A 21,828-nucleotide genomic window follows, 5' to 3' on the forward strand; every position below is an offset into this window, starting at 1 on the left:
TTGTTGTTGTTTAGTGCCGTCTGGTTAGTTATGATTCATCACAACCCTGCATAGGGCTTCCAAGGGATGGCTAGTGACTTTGAACAGCTAACAGGCTAGAATCTGTTATGGCTAGAAAAGCCATGTGAAGTAATTCACTACATCACATTAGTTACAATCCATAAGCCTGAGTCATCAAAACGTTTTCTGAATTTAACTTCTTATTATAAACTAGGTTTAAGGAAGATTTCTTCCAGAGTGGTGAAATTGGAGGGCACTGTAAACTTGATGTTCATACATTGATGTCTGAAGGTCAGCGTAAAAGTCCTTTGCAGTCTTGGTAAGATTTTATTTTTGTTTAACATATGTTTCTAAATTGTTTGCCTTGATTTTTAGGACTCTGAAATTTTGATAAGGACTGTCACATGGAAAATGTTTTACTTAATTTGTAGATGATTTGCTCTGCACTTCTGGAGAATGAATGTCGCAGTTGGACTTCCTTAGTGATATCTGATTTAAGCTATACTTAAGGAGCTTTGGTAGCATTGTTGTTGTTGTTAAGTGCCATCGAGTTGGTAGCATAGTGGTTACTAATTGGGTTGTGAACCGCAAAGTCAGCAGTTCGAAACTACCAGCTGTTCTGCGGGAGAAAGATGAGGCTTTCTGCTCCTGTTAAGATATACAGCCTCAGAAATCCTGTATAGGATCACTATGAGTCGGAACTGACTCCATGGCACATAACCACCACCACAAAATATTAGCAGTAAGCTATGGAATTCTGGTTTGGCACTGTAAAATCTTCACTGGACTGCTAACCGCCAGGCCACTATGATTTGGAATCAACTTGACGACAGTTATCAATAATCAGTAATCAACAACATCAAAATATGGTACTGTTTGCTAATGAAAGAAGAAAAATCAGTTTAAAATGAATTTTTGACTCCTTGTGATTGTTACATATATTTGGGGAATACTTTTTTTTTGTAAAGGTACATTTACTGGTGTATATAGCAAACATACAGCAACGTGTGCAGTTTGAATTATGAAAAAGAGAACTTACCAATATAACTGATATTAAGTGCTGTCAGTTTGATTGTGACTCACGATGACCCTGTATACGGTTTCTGAGGAGCAGCTGATAGGTTTGAACCACCTCCTTTGAGGTTAGCAGTTCAGTAGCTATCCTATGGTGCCAGACCAGGATTCCATAACTTGGCTCAAAAGGCAGACCATCATCAGCACTCTGGGCCCATTTCCAGCACCTCTCCCTCCTTGTCCCCAAAGGCCAATGCTACCTGTTAACACGTTGATCAGCTTTTTGAATTCTATGTAAATTGAAAGCCACATTCTTATTGAAAAGATTTTTAATATTAAACAAATTGTATGGTATATCGAGAAATTTATCATTGCCAGAACAAAGGAATTAGGATACTTTTCTTTTTAACTTTTTATTTAAAAATAATTTTAGACTCACATAAGGTTTTTAAAAGGTGCCCATCCCTTAGCCCTTATCTTACATAATCGTAGTACAGTAATCAAATCAGAAAACTGGCTTAGGTTCATTATTTTTACAAAACTAATTTTGATTTCACTTGTATTATGTACAGTCAGATTTTAACAGTTATTTTGTGCCCTTTGGGCATTCACAAACAGGCTAAAAGAACTTTTTAACACTTACCTGAGTTGGGCAGAGGCCAAGAGACCACTTGGCTGAGAGGTCAAAGACAAGAGTGCGGCATGTCTGCAGTTTGGCAGACAAGAGGCTTTCCTGGCTGGAGAATTGCTGAATTCTGAGTTGATTTTAATCCAGAATTGTACCCTGTTCACTTCCCTAATAAACCCCATAATTGTGCAAAAACAACAACCAACAGTTATTAAAGGTTACATGAAACTTTTATCACTGGCTACATGCCTGTGAATACGGAAGACCATAAAATAATTGATGCTTTTGAGTTATGATGTTGGAGGAGAATATTGAAAGTGCCATGGGCTACCAAAAGAACCAACAGATCTGTTTGTGTTGGAATAAGTGCAGCCAGAGTGCTCCTTGGAGACCAGGATGGCCAAACTTCATCTCTCATACTTCGGACATATGGTCTGGAGGGACCAGTCACTGGAGAAGGATATCATGTTTGGTAAGGTGGAGGGTCAGAGAGAAAGAGGAAGACCCCCAGTGAGATGGATTGGCCAAGTGGCAGCATCAATGGGCTCAAGTGTGGCAATAATAGTGAGGTTGGCCCAGGATCGCGCATTGTTTCGTTCTGTTGTGCATACGGTTGCTATGCGTTGATACTGACTTGATGGCACCTAACAAGATGCCTGAAGGAGTCTTGGTGCAGTACTGTAGGATAAGCACTGGACTGTTAGCAACAAGGTTATTGGTTCAAACCCATCAACTGCTCCTTGGAAACTCTATACAGGGTCGCTAGAAGTCAGGACCTACTTGAGAACACTTAACAACACCATCATATGCCTGTAACCACCACTACAGTCAGAATACAGATTGTATCCCTCTTGCTGCCTCTTGAAAGTCACCTAGAGTACTCTTACATTATGCTCTTTTTTTAGGTTGAATATTCATGATCTGGCGCTAAGCACTGGACTGCTAACCACAAAGTTAGTGGTTCAAACCCACCAATCACTCTTTGGAAACCCTGGAGAGGGATATTATGACTTGGACCTAACTCAGACGCACTTGAAAGCAACAAGAACATTTGTGCTAAGCAAACCATTCAGGACAGTAATCTACAGATGTATTACCATATGCTAGTAGTGAGTCCTGGTGTGGTACTGTGAGGTTAATGAGCTGGACTGCAAGGTCAGCGATTCAAGCTCACCAGTCACTCCTCAGAAACCCTATATAGGTTCCCGATGAGTTGGAACCGACTTGATGGCACTTAACAACAACAACAGTATAGAACTTTACAGTGTGAGGTGCATTATCTAATTTGACATAACTTGCTTTTGTGGTAAGTCTTGCCTGCGTTCAAGTGGGCCATTTTAGTTCCAGGTACCTTTTGATTTCTTGATCTACGTGGTCATCCCTACTATATAAAGTATTGGAAAGCTGAAGTGTCATTTTAAGCACTAATATACACCTGACCCAAGCTATATTTTTGTCAGTGGTGTCATAGTTATGTGAAAGCTGGACAATGAATAAGGAAGACTGGAGAAGAATTGATGCCTTTGAATTACGGTGTTGTCAAAGAATATTGAATACACCGTGGACAAATGCACCAGAACAAACCAATGTGTGTAGAAAAAAGTACAGCCAGAGTGCTGTTTAGAAACACAGATGGCAAGACTTCATCTCACATCCTTTGGACATGTTGTCAGAGGGACTAGTGTTTCTGGAGAAGGTCACTATGCTTGGTACAGTGGAGGGTAGTGAAAAAGAGGGAGACCTTCAATGAAATGAATTGACAAGCAACAACATATTCGTGTTAGTTACCTATTGTCGTTAAGTGCCATCGAATCGGTTCCGACTCATAGTAATTCTGTACAGGGTTTCTAAGGAGCGGCTGGTGGGTTTGAACCACCAACCTTGCGGTCCAGTGCCTTATCCTGCAGCACCACACCAGGGCTCCAAGTGACCTATTACTGCACAGTAAATGACTCCATAATTTAGCAACTGAAAGCAGCATGCGTTTATTTTATTTCAGGCAGTTTCTGATGGTCAGGATGTGTGTGGGAGCAACGTAACTTTGTGGTACTGACTCAGGGTCTCTTGCAAAGTTGCTGCCATGCTTTTGGCTACAGACTTCTCCAGGCTCAACTGGAGCTGGAGCGTCTGCTTTGAAGCTTTCTCATATTGCTGTCAGCCTCAACTCCTTTCTGCCATTGGGCAAAGGCTTCAGTTCTTTCAACCTAATCCTCCTCACAACATCGTGACTGAGTTCTCAAGTACGTGTGATCTAAGAGAGAGAGAACATGCCCCAGATGTAAGCTTCATCCTATCTGTCACCTAACTCTGCCATATTCTGTTCTTCAGAGGCAAATCACTAAACCCAGCTGACATTCAAGGGGAGGGAAATTAAGCACATTATTTGTGGATATATTTTTTTCAATTACCCTAATATTTCAGAGTCCTGGTGTGGCACTGTGGGTTAATGTACCAGACTGCACAGCTGTTTGAGCTGTAAGGTTGGCGGTTCAAGCTCATCAGCTGCTTCTTGGAAACCCTATACAGGGTCACTATGGGTCAGAATTGACTCGATGGCACTTAACAACAACAACAATATTTCAGCATTGTGTTTTGAAAGTATATATTTGATTGCTTTGTATCAGATATGATCTCCAGGATGAAGAGTTACAAGGATCTTTATACTAATTCTCACTGTCTTTTGGTACAATGTTGTCTCAGTTATATAGTGCTGCTATGATAAAAAGATCACAGATGGCTGGTTTCAATGAACAGAAATGTATTTTCTCACACTTCGGGGGGCTGCTGTTTCTAGGAAAAGGCTCTCTCTGGGGGAAGGTCCTTGTTTGTTTTCAGCTTTTCTTCCTTAGCTTCTTGATGATTGTCATGTGGCATGGCATTTGCCTTCTCCATCCTTGCTTGGTGGCTCTCTTGTTCCATCTGCTCTTTTATATCTCAAAAGAGATTGGCTTTTTGTGTGACATCTTAGCTAGGCTGCAGCTGTAGCTGCTCTCCGAGCTTCATGATGCCGCCCAAAGATGACAAGAAAAAGGAAGATGCTGGAAAGTTGGTCAAGAAAGACAAAAGGCCAGTGAATAAATCTGGGGACAAGCCTACAAAGAAGTGTCCAAAGGGAAAGTCCAGGAGAAGCTCAATAACCTTGTCTTGTTTGACAAAGCCACGTATGACAAGCTCTGTAAGGAAGTTCCCAACTATAAACTTAGAACACTAGCTGTTTTCTCTGAGAGACTGAAGATTCACAGTTTCCTGGCCAGGGCAGACCTTCAGCAACTGTTTAGTAAAGGACTTACCAAGCTGGTTTCAAAACACAGAGTTCAAGTAATTTACACCAAAACCACAAAGGGTGGGGTGCCCCAGCTGCTGATGAAGATGCATGAACAGGTCCAACCAAACAAGGGAAAAATAAAACTTTATTAAACCAAAAAAAAAAAAAGAGAGAGAGAGAGAGAGGTTGGTTAAAGGCACACCCTACACTAACATTACCTCATTAGCTAACCCTATTCCAAATGGCATTATAACCACAAGAGGTGGTGGTGGTGAGTACCTGGTGAGTCAATTCCGACTCATAGTGATCTGTAGATAAGGTTTCTGAGGAGCAGTTGGTGAGTTTGAACCACTGATCGTGCAGTTCATAGCGACCTTGTGTTTGAGTGCTTATCCTATAGTGCCACACTAGGACTCCATCCACAAGTGTAGGCTTAAGATTTACAATACGTATTTTGGAGAGACACAGTTTTCAACCTGTAACACATGTTTTGTGCCTGTCTTCTTTTATAGGGAAGAAAATGGTATCATGTGGCTTCTAAAGATGTTTTCTGAGAAATTGATTTTCTTTTCTCCTTGTGAAGCTTAGCTGTTTGCTGTGTTTCTCAAGCTCTAGATGACTGTTGAACAGCCATCTTTGTCCCCATCAGCGGTTTCCCTCTGAGCCTTGTCAGATTAAAGAAAACCTTTTTGAATCTTTTCTCTGTACCAATTGCTGTGAAGTTAATTTCAACTCATGCTAACTCTGTGGGTCACAGTAGAACTCGGCTCCACAGGGTGTTCAGTGATTGATCACTTGGAAATGGATTGCCAAGCCTTTCTTCTGAGGTGCCTCTGGATAGATTCAAACCTCCCACCTTTTGGTTAGCAGTTTAGTGCTTAACTGGGCTATCCCATTTTGCTAGTAGATTGTTTGACTAACTCACTGTGTAAATTCTTCTTTGCCTAGAAAGTTCCCAGCTTGATTATCTTGCATGTTAGGCTGAATTTTAAATTATTTTTGTTTCTGATCTCACCATTAAAATATCAAGTTATAGAATTGTCAATAAATTTGAGAAATTATAGGTGTCTTCGTAGGACTGTCATGCATGCTGGAAACAAAGTCTTCCTAATAAGTACATCCTAACTTACAATGTTGAAATAGGAAGTTTGGGAGAATCACTTTGAAAGCATATGTCAATTCATATTTCTAGGTTTGCTGAGCTACAAAGCTATACTCAGCTTAACTTCAGACCTATAGAGGATGGAAAATGTGACATTGTTATTGAGAAGCCCACCTATTTCATGAAATTTGATGCAGGTGAGATATCAATTTGTTACTTATTATTGGTAAGACTTTGTGTGGTAAATATATGCATAACAAAATGTTTGACATCTTATTGTTTTTCATATATACAGTTAAGTAACATTAATTATGTTCATCATGTTATTCAACCTGTCCTTTTAGAAATATTGTATGTATTGATATCCTGGTGTCGTGCTGTGAGCTAATGTGCTGGACTGCAAAATCGGTTTGAACCTGAAGGTCAACAGTTCAAACTCACCAGCTGTTCCTTGGAAACCCTATGCAGGGTTGCTATGGGTCGGAACTGACTTGACAGCATTTAACCTTTTTGGGACTAGTATGACGTTTTTTGTTTTATTCTGAGAAATAAATGAACTAGTTTGAGTTTCCCATTGTTTTGTTTCTTAGGTATCAGACAAATTAGCATATTTATAGAAAACCACTTAAGTAAAATCAAACATGAGAGAAGAAGTTATTATACAAACACCTTTTGTAACAAAATTCACACCTTAGGGTTTCTTGAATTACTTAATATAAATAGCTTCACTAGACATTTTTTGAAGTTAGAACCCACATGTATTCCATGAGAAGGTGCCCTAGTGACTTGGTGGGTTAAATGGTGGGCCGCTGACCGCAAGTTTAGATTCAAACAGCCTTGGAAACCGTGGGGAGCAGTTCTCTGTTTTGTGGGGTTGCTATGAGTGGAAATTGAGTCAACCGCAGTGGGTTTGGGTTTGGTTGGCCTACTGTGGGTAGGAAAGGAGTACCATGGTCTCTCTGGCAAAATTTATTCTGTAGTGCCCATGTCTTTAGGCAAAGTCAGAATCTCCTGGAAGTTAGTACTGCTGTGTATTACTGTTATTTTTTTCAATTTTTAGCTGATTATTTATTTTCCCCATCAGACTGTTACTTTCCCCAAGACAAATGATGGTGGTGGTAGTGTGCCGTGGAGTCGGTTCCAACCCATAGTGACCCTGTATAGAGTTTCCGAGGCTGTCAATCTTTAACGGGAGCAGAAAGCCTCATCTTTCTTCTGGAGGTTTCAAACTGCTGACCCTGAGGTTATATTCATAACCAGTATGCTACCAGAGCTCCTTCCTGAGACAAGTAACAGTATTTGAATTTTTCTGTATGACTCCAACTCAGAACACAGTGCTTAGCACATCAGAGGGGATCCGTGAAAATACTTTGAATGGGCAACTGAAGGAATGGAAGACCTTTGGGGGAACAAGTCTTCTGTCAGAGTTTAGCTTTGCCACGTTGGAATGGTCCTTTCCTCAAGGAGCATGAAGATGCCTGACCTAATAAATAACCCAGCACCCAGTGTGATCATCCTGAAATCCCCTTCTGTAGTAGCTGTGTGGCAGATAAGACCTTAGCTCCAAGTAACCTTGTGAGAGAGTTAACAGATACTTCATCTGCCCTGGTAGTGTCAGGCACTGCGGTGATTAATACATACAGCAAACGTTTCCTTGCCAAAGCTTAGTTGATGCAATCTAAATATTTCTTCAGAGAAGTCTTCTTAATTCTAATGACATGATGCTTTGACAGTTATCACTTTGCATAATAACAGTGTTAGTACTCAAATACATGAATTATAAGGACGTTTACCTACTTAAAAGCAAGAAACGTACTCAGTTTTGCAATTGAAAACTTTTGAATATGCCACATTTAAAAGTTATTTCATTAGAACTAGTAGAAGTCAGTAATCACCACTAATAATGCTTATTCTTGAATAGTTGATGAACTACTCATAGGAAATTCTTTTAAAAAGTCATTTGATGATGCACAAAGGAGATTGTAATCATTGCATTGAAACGATGGTGGAAAGCCGATGTTCTATGTAAACTCTCACTCAGTTCACAATAAAAACTTAAAAAAAAAGTCATTTAAAAGGAAAAGAAATGAGAGGCACCGATGTTATTTTTGCCTCTGCACGTTCTAGACTTATCCAACTTGGTTTGAATGTCGATCCCATAACAATCGTCAGGAATGCTTTCAGGCTGCATTGTTATCAAGTATGGTAGTAGTCATCTATGGCAATTTAGATTTCAATTTTAAATAACATTTCAGTTGCCCAATCACATTGCGAGTGCCCAGTAGCCTCACCGGACTAGGGATTCCTTGTGGACAGTGCAGAATAGAACATTTCTATCATCACAGAAAGTTCATCTGGACAGTTATGCTCTAGGAAAATCAGTGCTTATGATCCATACTGACCTCTGTAGTCATACCATCAGGATGACTGGGACTTACTAGGATTTATGGGAATATCTCTATCTTTGTTGAGAAAAACATGAAAAACACCATGGAGTCAGTTACACTTTTGTCTTGTGATCTCTTTGCTCTCTAACACTTTTAAGAGGTCTTTGCAGTAGATTTGCTTAATACAATATATGTTGTTTGATTTCTTGATGAGGAGGTAAAAGGATGAACAGAAAATTTCAAAAGGAAACTCGAAAAGACAGAGTCCAGTATTATAATGAAATGTGGAAAAAAACACCTGGAGTTAGAAAATCAAAAAGGAAGAACACGCTTAGCATTTCTCAAGCTGAAAGAACAGAAGAAAAAATTCAAGCCTCAACTTGGAATAGTGAAGGATTCGATGGTGAATGCTGAATCTTCTTGACAAAAAAGTTAACCTCCTCAGCCCCAAATGTTCTGTATATGTCCATAGCTTGTACATTGCAGGCATAGATAATACTTTGTGAAGTAGTTCCCTGGAAAGGAGAAACACAGATCTTACTACATTTTTTCTCTCATTAGCAGAGACAGAAATGACTATGCTACCTCGTATCAAAATTCATGAGAGGCTGGATTTACGGTGAATTATAGTGTGCTCTGTCATGAGGATTTCAGAATGGCTATAATTTATTGATCATATTTTTAATGTGCTCTGCCTTCTGAAGTCATAATTCTTATGTTACAAAGTATTAGGAACAGAAATCAGACAAGTTTAGGTTTGTGAAATAAAGAGAAAGTAAGAATGCTATTTAAGAGGTCCTGACTCATTTCTTAAATATGCAAATTTTAAAGGAGACAAAGAAAACACTGATCTGCCTTCAATACACGTGAGCTGTTAAATTTATGTAGATACTTATGGAGAAATTATGCAAAGTAGGAAGGAATAAAAGGTTTGTGTGGACATGCGCTATTCATAACTCTTACTTTTTTTCTTCTAATTTAGATTGTCGTTCAATTTTCCTTTTCATATTAACTCTTACCTTGGTAGAATGAGTGAGGAGACTCATTTCTTGGTGTTGGAGCCTGTGTTTTCTCTCTTGCTTATGAATCCCTGTAGCACAAAGCACTATTTTATGTGTCCTTCGTGCCTCGGTAGAGATAATGCATTCACTGAACAACATGTAACAAACCTAATGTGTGCTGTGTGGCTAATCTAGGAAACAGAGATGTGTTGTACTAGACCTTTCTTTTTTCTTGTTTATTTGAAAACATAACCTTGGCCAGCATTTTTCTGTGTGCGGAATGGAACCGATGGAAATCTTCATCAAAAATACCAGTCTAAAAAGAACTGAGTATTTTTTTACTTGTATTTTCTGGTGCACAGTGTTTATTCACAGTGAGACAGTGTCAATTGATAGTGTGATTTCTGCTTCTGAGCGTCACTGTTTTTCTTTGAATCAACATTTGTATCTTTTAAAATAACTCTGATTTAAATATTTAAATATCAGTCCTCAGAATTACAGCCCGTTTCCAGCAGTTGTGGATTTACCTAAGTTCGTTCATGGAGATCCCATCAGTGTCAAAATAGAACAGTGCTCTGTAGGGTTCTCCATGGCTGGATTTTTATGTTTGTTATTTTTTGGGAGGGAGTGGATCACCAGGCGTTTCTTCTTAGGAACTTCTGTGTAGACTCAAACTTCCATCTTGTTGTTAGCAGCTAAGCGAATTACCCATGTGCACCACCAGGGACTCCTTGCCCCATATTCAGTTTTTAAGTGCCGAGGACTCGGGTCTGACTCATGACAACGCTGTACAGGGGGTCTGAGGCTTTAAATCTTTGAGGGAACAGAAAGCCTCATCTTTCTTCTGCGGAGCGGCAAATGGAGTTTGCAATCCAGCGCTTAGCGTGTGGAGCCACCGCACTCTGCATTTAGATATGCACATTTCCAGGTTGAATACTAGGTGACTGGATCCATAAGTTGCGAGAAAACATATTTTCTTTCTTTTCAAAGACACATTTATGTGCAGTCGTATGAACTACAGTTTACTCTAGTGTATTTGACCTTGGGAGATCTAGCTGGTCTTCATTAAAGATCTGCAATATACTAGGCATTGGGCTGGGAACTTTTCAACACATTATAACTGGAATTGTTACATGAAGCTGGCAGTTAGGTGTAACTATTTTCTGTTTCTAGTAGAGAAGCTGAATGGAGGGACTTTAGCAAACCTGTTTTTCATGAATGGTTGAGCTGGAACTCACTGTGTTTCTTCTGACCCCAGAGTCCATAGTCTTTCAGTTAGAGGATAACCCACTCAGCTGCTTTAAATGATAGCTGGTTAACGTTTTCCCAAGAATCCATGCTGTAAACACTGATTAAATAGGCAAAAAAAAGACAGGAATTCTAAATGCCAAAATGTTATTAGTTGCCACCATTGTCTTTTATTTTTATTTTTTTAAATACTTCTACAATAAACAGATGTTGCTTTATTGATTTTTAAAAACTAATATAGTAAAAAATAATGACTAATCTTCATGGTCTTAAAGTTTTACCCTATCTTGAGTTAATAGACTTATGTTGTTTTCTTTTCTAGAAACTTAGCGATCATTTGCACTTAACTTATATGAGATAATTCATTCTTAATTTCTAACTTAAATTTTAAAGTGACCCTTTGAGCCTGAACAATCTGTAAATTGAGGACAACCTCTGCTGAGAGCTTACTGTATTTGGATGAACTATTCTTTGTCCATTTATTTCACCTAAAAAATATCTATCAAACTATAAATAGATGATGTTAAGAAAAAATGTCTTAGTTGTTTGCGGTTTTGGGTTTATTAATGTGATTGATTTTCTTCCCCCAACACTAGGTGTAAACATGTATCACCACTTCTGTGACTTTCTGAATCTTTATATTACTCAGCATGTTAACAACTCATTCAGTACAGACGTGTACATCGTGATGTGGGACACAGTAAGTAAGAATGTGCTTACTGCTTCCATGCTGCCTTTGCCTTGGTCTATAAATGTGTGATGGGAATGTGATAGAACAGAAAATTTAAGGCAGGCACATTTAAGGATATACACACACACACATGCAAGTCGTATAGATGTGTATTTACATGTACACATACATGTTTGTGGGGGCATGTATGTGTGCACCTTTGTTCTACAGATGTTAGAATGATGCAGTGGGAGATTTCTTTTCTCCTTTGGGAAGGTAGAGTTCCTAAGACCACTATGCTCAATGTTCACCTGAGGTTGTTGTTGTTGTTAAGTGCCGTCGAGTCGGTTCCGACCCATAGCGACCCTGTACAGGGTTTCCCCTGTGGAAACTGTTATTCACTTACCTCTTTGTTTGAAGAGCTTGCCTGTCTCTCTTCCTGTTTGGTCTCTTGCTTTACCTTGTCTGCCTTTGCTCAGCAACAACTTTCCTGTTGCTATTTACCTACTTCAGGCCAAATTGTGCTGTGAGTTCGAGCTCATGATACAGGGCATGTCTTAAGTTGGTATGTAAATGCATGTATTTCTATTCAACTACTAACCTAAGGAGTCCTGGTGTGGTGCTGGGGGTTCATGCGCCAGACTGCAAAGCTGTTTGAACTGCAAGGTCGGCGGTTCAAACTCACCAGCTGCTCCTAGGAAACCCTGTACAGGGTCACTGTGGGTCGGAATCGACTTGATGGCGCTTAACATCAACTAAAGCTTGGCAGTTGTAACTCACCCAGCAGTACCATGGGAGACCTGGTCGTCAGCTCACATAAACATTATAGCCAAGAAATCCCTACTGAATAGTTTTTCTCTGTAACGCCATGGTTGCCATGAGTAGAAATTGACTCACACAGCATGTCTTTTTCTTTTTAATAGCGTCTTTGTTTTGAGTGCTATCTTTGGTCCTTGTTCTCCTTCTACTCGTCTTCATAGTCTTTTTCCTCCTCGCTTACTTTTCCCTTCTTATTTCTATATCTTGTCCCCTCTGTCCCGAAGTAACCCCAGGTTGTGATTCAGTATCTTCATCTCTGAAATAGGAGACTTACAGTATCAACCTCAGTGCCATTTTCAAGATTAACCTTGTGAACAGTAAGTACACTCTAAATAATGACAAGGATGGTGATTAGAACCAGTGTACACTGGTTCCAAGTGTACACCAGAGAAGTTGCTTTAACACTGGGAAGTTGGAATAGTCACCAAAAGGTCATCTAAGGCTTAGTTAAACATTCTGACTCATACAAGAGACTAAGAGGCCCCACCTCAGTGTGAGTCTTTTCAGAATGAAAAGGGAACCACAGCTTGGCAGCAGGAGGGCACCAGTGGACATTTCTTTGGGGGGGGTGGGGTGGCAGTCTTTCCAGCAGCCCACCAAGCACAGGTCAGCTCAGATACAAGGAGATGGGATTCACTTGGATAGATACAGAAGCTGCTTTGTCTACAGAGCCCCATATTCCTCTGGGGCCGCTGTCTCCTGGAATAACTCCGTTGGCAGAACTCCCAGGATCTTTGCAAGAGACACACCTAGTAACAGGAATAAAGCACACTCTTTACCATTGAGTGGATTCCAACTTATAGCAACCCTGTACAGGGTTTCCCGGGCTGCACATCTTGACGTGAGCAGACAATCTCATCTGTGTCCCACAGAGTGGCTGACACACAGTGAAGCCCACAGTGAAACCCAAACAGGGTATTTCCCAGTCCCCATGTAATTTACATAGCCAGCGTCTTTAAATCCTAAGCAATGCTGCCTTGATACCTGCTTAACACATGCTGTCTTTATTTCTTGAGATAGTTAGCGGAAGGTCAGATCTTTCTGCAGAAATGGTTCTGTTAACGCTTTTTTCACAGATCTGGGGCTCTCGGAAGAGCTATGCCGAAAGATTTTCATTACCCTTGGTCCAGAGACCTTGCGTTTCATTTGAAGTCTGACGAAAGCGAGTCCTATAATTCTTGGCGTCTTTGCTTTCATTGGACTTCCTTCTTTGTGTGTATTTACATTTCCCTCTTCAGTTCCAGTTTTGCTGACAAAGTTTGATTCTTGGAACTGTTTCTATGAGACAAGGGAACAGCAGTGTTTCTCTTCTTTTTGTGTAGGTACATCTAGGTCACCACCACCAACTCTCAGAAGCATGGAATGACAAATTCAGGGGTGTTTTTACCTTTTTCTTTTTTTAAAATTATACTTGGTGTGATCTCATTGAATGCCCACAAGTCTCTATGGATTAGCAGTTTTATTAACTTATTTTACAGCCAGGAAGTTGAGGCTCTGTGAGAGGGGGGAGTCCAGGTGGTATGAAAGGACAGGGCTTTGTTGTCACCTTATAAACTTCTAGGGGACAAACAGGTAACATGCTAGCTGACATGTTGGCAGTTTGAGTCTACTTCAAAGGAAAGACCTGGTGGTGGTCTGCTAGAAATTCATCCATTGAAAGTCCTGTGGAGCACGCTTCTATTCTGACACCACACAAGGAAGGTATCATCCTTAGCGTTGGCTCCAGCACACCCAGAGCTGGTACATGCTTCATGCCAACTTGTGTGTTTTGATTGTGGCCATAAAGACATATGTTGAATTATATGGGTGGCACAGTGGTTTGTGCTTGACTACTCCTTTAAACATCGTCAGTTCAAACCCATCTCCTGGGACCATGGAAGAAAGACCTGGTGATTGGCTTCTGTAAAAACCTCTGCAGAACCTGTGGACAGAGTGTCTTCAGATACATTGAAGCTTCTCTGTACCTTGTTGTTAACTTTTCCATGTCTTCCTCAACTTGTCTAAGTTAGATGGAGCCTGCTTCAACAACCCAGCCCTTCTCTGTGCCCACTGGGATGAAATAATAGGATGCCAATGGCCACCCTGAGGATCCTTGCCTACTCAGATATTGGCTTTGTGATGCCAGGGCAGCCTGACCATCATTCGGACCTTCCATCTATGGGCAGGTAGACTTAGTCGATAAGGATGGCATCCTGATGTTATCTTTCTCTACTACTCATTTCGCCTCATCCTTTTGAAACTTGAATCTTGGTCAGGGAGAACTTTGCTAGGAACTTGCCCAAAGTTTCTACACAGACACTTCTGCCAGATTGGTCTGCTATTTAGACCCCAAGCATATCACAGGTTGAATGAGGCTGTTGTTGCTGTTACGTGCCTTCCAGTTGGCTCCAACTCACAGTAACTCTGAGTACAATAGACTGAAACACTGACTGACCCTGCTCTAGATATGCCAGTCCACCTCATTAGAGGTTTTCCTCTTTTTTGCGGACTCTCTACTTTACCAAGCATGATGTCCTTTTTTAGGGACTGATCACTTCTCACAACATATCTAAAATATAAAAGACAAAGTCTTACCTTCCTCGCTTCCAGGAAGCATTCTGGTTGTAATTTATCAATGCCAGATTTGTTTGTTCTTCTGACAGTCCATGGTACTTTCAGTATTCTTCTCCAAAACCATAACTCAAATGCATTAATTCTCCTAAGTTTTTCCCTTTTCATTGTCCACCTTCGTATGCGTGTGAGAGATTTGAAAATACCATGGCTTGTGCCAGGTCTTCAAACTAACATCATTTTCTTTAACACATTAAAGAGGTCTTTTTGCAGCAGTTTTGACTAATGCTATATGTACATTGTTTGATTTCTTGATTGTTGCTTCCATGAGGGTTGATTTTAGATCAAAGCAAAATGGAGTATTTGACAACTTCAATCTTTTGTCCATTTATCCTGATGTGATAAATGTACTGAGGATTTTTGTTTTCTTTACCTTGAGATGCAACCCATACCAAAGGCTGTGTGTGGTCTTTGATCTTCATCAGTAAATATTTTTAAGTCTTCACTTTTATCAAGCATGGTTGTATCATCTGCATATCGTAGGTTGTTAATGAGTTTTCCTCCTGTCCTGATGCCATGTTCTTCATAGAACCCAGCTTCTCAGATTATTTGCTCAGCATACAGATTGAATAAGTATGGAGAAAGGATATAACACTGGCTCACACTTTTCCTGATTTTTAAACTTTTCAGTGTCCCCTTCTGTTCGAACATGCCCCTTGGTCTGTGTACAAGTTTCTCTTGAGCATTCTTACGTGTTCTAGAATTTTCATTCTTTGCAGTGTTGTCCATAGTTTGTTATGATCTACAGAGTCAAATGCCTTTTGATAGTCCATAAAGCACAAGTTAACATTTTTTGGTATACTCTGCCTTTGACCAAGATTCATCTGACATCTATAATGGTTTCCATAGGTCTACATATTCATGTGAATCCAGCTTGAATTTCTGGCTGCTCCCTGTCTATGTACTGCTGCTGCAACTAGTTTTGAATGCCCTTCAGCATAATTTTACTTGTGTGTGATATCAGGGTTGTATCCTTTTACCATATTTATTCAGTCTGTATTCTGAGCAAATAATCCCAGAAGCTGGGCTATTTGAATAAGAGTTTAGCATCAGGATTGGAGGAAGGCTCATTAACAACCTGTGATATGCAGATGGCACTACCTTGCTTCCTGAAAGCAAAGAGAATTTGAAGCCTGTTTGGATGAAGATCATTTTTGGATAAAAATTAAACACTACAGCGTTTAGTATGGATTACAATGCCACATAAAACAAAATCTTTACAACCAATATGTAACATAATTGGAGAAAAGTTTGAAATTTTCAAGGATTTTATTTTACTTGGATCTGTAAATACCCATGGTGGCAGCAGGCAAGAAATCACATGACATATTGCAGTGGGCAAATCTGCTGCAAGAGAATTCTTTAAAGTGTTAAAAAGCAAAGTTGTGACTTTGACAACTAAGGTGCACCTGACCCAAGCCAAAGTATTTTCAGTTGTGTCATCGGCGTGTTGAAGGCTGGACAGTGAAGAAGGAAAACTGAAGAACTGAGTCCTTTGAATTATGGTAGTAGTGAAGAATACTGACTATAGTGTGGATGACCACAATAAACAGATGTGTGTTCCAAGAAGTCCAGCCAGGATGCTCCTTAGAAGGGAGATGACACGATTGACGTCTCATACTTTGGACATGTTATCAGGAAGGACTTGTTGTTGTTGTTGTTGTTGTTGTTGTTGTTGTCAGGTGCCGTTGAGTCGGAACCGACTCATAGCGACCCCATGCACAGCAGAACGAAACAATGTCCAATCCTGGGCCAACCTCACTACCGCTGCCACACTTGAGTCCATCGATGCTGCCACTTGGCCAATCCTTCTCATTGAGGGTCTTCCTTTTTTTCTCTGACCCTCCACCTTACCCAGCATGACATCCTTCTCCAGCAACTGGTCCCTCCTGACAATCTATCCAAAGTACGAGAGACGAAGTTTGGCCATCTTGGCCTCCAAGGAGCACTCTGGCTGCACTTCTTCCAAAACAGATCTATTGGTTCTTTTGGAAGCCCATGGCACTTACAATATTGTCCTCGAACACCACAACTCAAATGCATCAATTCTTCTGTGGTCTTCCTTATTCACTGTCCAGCTTTCGCATGCATATGAGATTATTGAAAATACCATGGCTTGGGTCAGGCACACCTTAGTCCTCAAGCTGACATCTTTGCTCTTCAGCACTTTCAAAAGGTCTTGTGCAGCAGGTTTGCCTAATGCAATATGTTGTTTGATTCAGGAAGGACTAGTCCCTGGAAAGGGACACCATGTTTGGTGAAGTGGAGGGTCAATGCAAAATAGGAAGACCCCCAAGGAGACATACTGACACAGTGACTTTTCCAACGGGCTCAAACATAGCAATTCTTATGAGGGTGGCACAGAACAAGACAGAACTTCATTCTGTTGTACACAGGGCCACTATGAGTCACAACTGTCTTGAGGACCCCTAACAACACGACAGGCTTTTAATTGTAATGATTATTTCTCATGATATTTTATCAGATTAGGCACTTGATCAGACCCCAGATGATAAATCAGAGAGAAAACCATTTTTTTAAATGTGGGTTTTATGAGCTCATTTAGGATGACTAATTCTTAACACTGACCAACTAAGTCAGGCAGGCGATGTGTTGCATCTTTGAAAAGCCAAGTTGTCTCCTTTACTACTACGCTTCTCTGATTTATTTTCATCTGCAGAGTTCCTATGGCTATGGTGACCTGTTCTCCGACACATGGAAAGCGTTTACTGATTACGATGTTGTACATTTGAAGACTTACGATTCCAAAAGGGTATTGCAGACTTTACTGAAATATCTATAAAAGCTGTCATGTGCAGATGATTCACTCATAAAATAAATATTTAATATGAGTAGGTATTAGCCATTGCTATTGATTTCTGGCTTCTTCGTTTACTTTTTTACAACTAGAGTCCTCATGGCTATTAATCATGTAACATTTAAAAACTCCCTTTCAGAGCTCCTCCCCAAATAGGAATTTCATTCCCCTTGAGTGAAATGGCTTGCTGTTCAAAATGTCTTCATGCAAAATAGAGATTGCTTGAAGATCATTTTCTGTCATTGTAAAGTGTAACTTAGGTGCCAAAGGTGTAGATTGTGTTTTCTGATCTTGTCAAATGTCTTCACTCTCAGGTATGTTTTAAAGAAGCTGTATTTTCGCTACTCCCCCGCATGAGATATGGGCTGTTCTATAATACCCCTCTGGTAAGCATTTTGTCTATTGTAAACGTTCATATATATAGAATTTATTCTTGACAGAGTCTAGGATAACATTTATATGTAACTCAAGAACATCTTAAATAGCAAGGCAGACGTACTGATTCTATTATGACCTGTTGCTTTGATTCTAGATATCGGGCTGTCAAAATACTGGACTATTTAGGGCTTTTTCCCAGCATGTGTTATACAGACTGAACATCACACAAGAAGGACCCAAGGTAATGAATGCATTATTGGTTCTGAGGGGAGCAGGACTTTTCAGCCCCAGTAAAAATCAATAACAGATAAAGAAAGAAACAGAGAACATTGTTTCCTGTCTTGTGTTAATGTTTTCTAACCTGAACTGATCTGAAATCAGGTGTCAACAACCCATGAAAGAGAAGCTAAGGGATATTGGAAGATTTTGCATTTTTGTTTTTGGTTTGTTTGTTTCCTTTATCCCTTCTCTTGTCATACCTACCCCCCTCAGGTGACCCTTGTCAAAAAATTTACCAATCCAGCCAATCAGAAGCAGCGTAATACAGAGGTTGTGTCTTCTATGGCTAAAGTGGATGTATTTTTATTTTCTGAGAGAATCATGAAGGAATCTGGTTTTTGAACAGCCTTTCTATAAATGTATCCTTAATGAGTTTCATCTCATTGTGAAAATCAGTATTTAGCCTGTGATATTCACTCCTCTGTCCTGGTATTTACAGTATTATTTTGCCTTTTTTTTGATGGCAGGATGGAAAAATTCGAGTCACTATTCTTGCACGGAGCACAGAATACCGGAAAATACTAAACCAAAATGAGGTTAGTTTTTGGTATGCATTTTTTAATATCATCATATTTTACATTTACTCTCTATGACTAATATGTGTTTGTGTTTTTTTACGTTATATTACAAGTTTCATTTGAAAGGATATACTTTTTAAAAAGTGTGCACGGTTCACTTATTGAGTCTGAATTTTTAGTGGAATTCAGCAAAGTACCTGCAGCCCACACAAGCACATCCTTATTGTACATGTTTATTTGTTCCAACTCAGAGAGGAGCTAGAGACCTTAAATAACTCTGTCTTGCCTTCATCGTCATTGATTGTTAAACATTCCCTCTCCAGGCCAGCGAGCAGCAAACACGGGACATGGTTAATGAAATAATGTGGAGATGAAGCAAGCAGCTGTGGGCCTTAGAAATGGTTCACATTTTAGAGTTCCCACCTAATTTCAACAGCATCAATTCATAAACTATCTAAAAATCAGTGGGATCATCATGCAAGGCCCAAATAACATCATGGCTTGAAGATAGTCTTGCCATTGGAAGATGTGTTCAATATCTGTTCTGTGCTGACGCATGTATAGGTCTTAGAGCTATTGTAGAGAGTATGACAGTAAGGTCCCTGTCCTCACAGAACTTACGGTCTCAAGAGGAGAGCATTTTATAATGATAAAATGTTAAGTATGGCTGTAGGTTCTTTGGTAGTGTAGTGGTTATGAATCGGGCTGCTCACCTCAGGGTCAGCAGTTTGAAACTACCAGCTGTTCCATGAGAGAAAGATGAGGCTACTCCCGTAAAGATTTACAGCCTCGGAAACCCTATGCAGGGTCGCTATGAGTCGGAACCGACTCCATGGCACATAAGCACCACCCCTATAGATTCTTTGGAGGTTAAATGATGTTCCCACTGTCTTGTGGACCTGCCTCAAACACTGTTGGTGTTATTAGGTGCTGTCTGGTTGATTTTTGACTCTTAGTGACCCCATGTGACAGGTTGCAGGTACCCCATGGGATTTTGGTAGTGTAGTGATTATGAGCTGGGCTGCTAATCTCACGGTCAGCAGTTCGAAACTACCAGTGGTTCCATGGGAGAGAGATGAGGCTTTCTGCTCCTGTAAAGATTTACAGCCACAGAAACCCTGTATAGGGTCGCTGTGAGTCGGAACTGATTCCATGGCACATAACCACCACCATTCTTTACATGGAGTCTCTGGGTGGGTTCTAATCTCCAGTCTTTCAGTTATCAGCGGAGCACTTATCCATTGCATTCTCGGGCTCCTTTATACTCAGTAGATGAAAGGCAAAACTGTCTGATGGAACTCCAAATTAGAGAAGACCACACTGGTTGTGCTCCCGGACAGCGTAACGGCAAACTCGAGCTGAAGAGTGGCAAGTGAGAAAATGTTGCCTAAGTTTTGTGAGCTTCTTGTGGATTGGCTAATTGGAATCATTTTGTGAGCTCGAGACATAGAAGTTGTCCCCTGTTATTAGGGACCAGCGAGCTCTGGTAGCGTAGTGGTTACGAATCGGGCTGCGAACCTTAAGGTCAGTGGTTCGAAACTACCAGCCGCTCCGTGGGAGAAAGATGAGGCTTTCTTACTCCCGTAAAGATTTACACCCTCGGAAACCCTGTACAGGGTCGCTATGGGTCGGAACCGACTCGATGGCACTTAACAACATAACAACAACAATCCTGGAGCAATTAAGGTGGGTACATGGTACCCATAATGCAAGTGGTTGGGGTGTGGACTTAATTTTCTGATCAAGAGGGGTAACAACTGACTGTCTATGGTCAGGGCCTTAAAACTAGGTCATAGCAGCATTAAAAAAAAAAAACAAAAAAAAGCAATGATATTCCAGAGAGTCAGACAAGAAATAATCAAGTAATAAATAAAATGAAATGACTCTAGGCAGTGAACTCAGAAGGGTGCTTTTGACAGTCGAGACTGGGGATGAGGGTAGAGGGACCGCAGCTGAAGAGGAGCTGATTGAAGTAAAACTTGGTCAGTGAGAGGAATGAAGACAAGGAAAGAGCCTTGCAGGTAGGGACAAAGGTCCTCTGGTGGACTGACATTTAGATGTTCCAGAAGCAGAGGGGACACCAGCCATGACTGCAGCTAATATTAAGAGGCCAGGTGTGGCATCAGAAGCGCTCAGAGAGGTTGGTGCAATGCGCTGAAATCATGTCACACAAAACAGCCTCATCAGTCTTGGTGAGGGATGGGATTTTACTGAGTGTGAGGGAAAACCATTGCATTTTAAGCGGGGTGCGGCAGGCAACATAATGATCCCCAAAGATGTCCACGTTCTAATCTCACCACCAAAACTAAAGGCATGGCCATTGTGTGGCTTCTGCCTCTTAGTAACTCTCTAGGGTGCTATTAGACAGAGCACAGCTGCTCCACAGACTTTTCAAGCTATAAATCTTTACAGAAACAGCCTGCCTTCTGCTCTCACAGAGTGCCTGGTGGGTTCAAACTGCTTACATGTTGGTGAGTGACCCAAGGCCACCAGGGCTCCTTATCCAATCCCAGGAAAGGTGAATAGGTTCAATTGCGTGGTGAAAGGGAATTAAAGTTCAGGTGAGATTGAGGCTACTAATCAGCTGGACGGAAGCTGGAGAGTAGACTGGGCTATTCTGGTAAGCCCAGGGCAATCACAAATGTGCTTTAAACGGAATCCTCCCAGTAGACCCAGGAAGTAAGTATTTTATTACTGTCCTGTGTCCTGGACAATCACACGGTGGCTTAGAGGTGAAAAAGACAGACCCGAGGTCACCCAGTTAGTAAGGAGAGGATGGGGCTTTGAGTCAAGGAAGTGTTGATTTGAACCTGCTTTCTTAACCAGAGCATTGCCTATAAGAGCAAATAGGTCTTCTTGTGTTAATTCTGACTACAGACTGCCAGGTCTTTCTTCTGTGGAGCTGCTAGCTGGGTTTGCATAGTCTCCTTTGCAGGGAACAGCAGAGTGTTGAAACATGTTGTTGTTGTTGTGAAGTGCTGTCGAGTTGGTTCCGACCCATAGCGACCCTGTATAGGGTTTCTGAGGAGCAGCTGGTGAGCTTGAACCACCAACTTTGTGGTTCAAATGTCTTTGCAGTCTGGCACTTTAA

At 40.7% G+C, this 21,828-nt stretch overlaps 1 protein-coding gene across 2 annotated transcripts in view; it reads left to right on the plus strand.

The window, feature by feature from the left end:
- Positions 1–21,828, plus strand: part of EOGT (EGF domain-specific O-linked N-acetylglucosamine (GlcNAc) transferase) — a 59,284-nt gene that overhangs the window by 22,090 nt on the left and 15,366 nt on the right. Inside the window, exons 5-11 of one of the 2 annotated variants that reach the window (XM_006865636.1) lie at positions 215–319; positions 6,100–6,206; positions 11,242–11,345; positions 17,425–17,517; positions 17,877–17,948; positions 18,095–18,181; positions 18,687–18,755. In XM_006865636.1, the coding sequence (XP_006865698.1) occupies positions 215–319; positions 6,100–6,206; positions 11,242–11,345; positions 17,425–17,517; positions 17,877–17,948; positions 18,095–18,181; positions 18,687–18,755 (637 nt within the window). The remainder of the gene's footprint in view (positions 1–214; positions 320–6,099; positions 6,207–11,241; positions 11,346–17,424; positions 17,518–17,876; positions 17,949–18,094; positions 18,182–18,686; positions 18,756–21,828) is intronic. The other variant, XM_006865637.1, reaches the window with a different exon arrangement.

The sequence above is a fragment of the Chrysochloris asiatica genome, unplaced genomic scaffold (genome assembly GCF_000296735.1).
Source record: "Chrysochloris asiatica unplaced genomic scaffold, ChrAsi1.0 scaffold00080, whole genome shotgun sequence".
NCBI lineage: Eukaryota > Metazoa > Chordata > Mammalia > Afrosoricida > Chrysochloridae > Chrysochloris > Chrysochloris asiatica.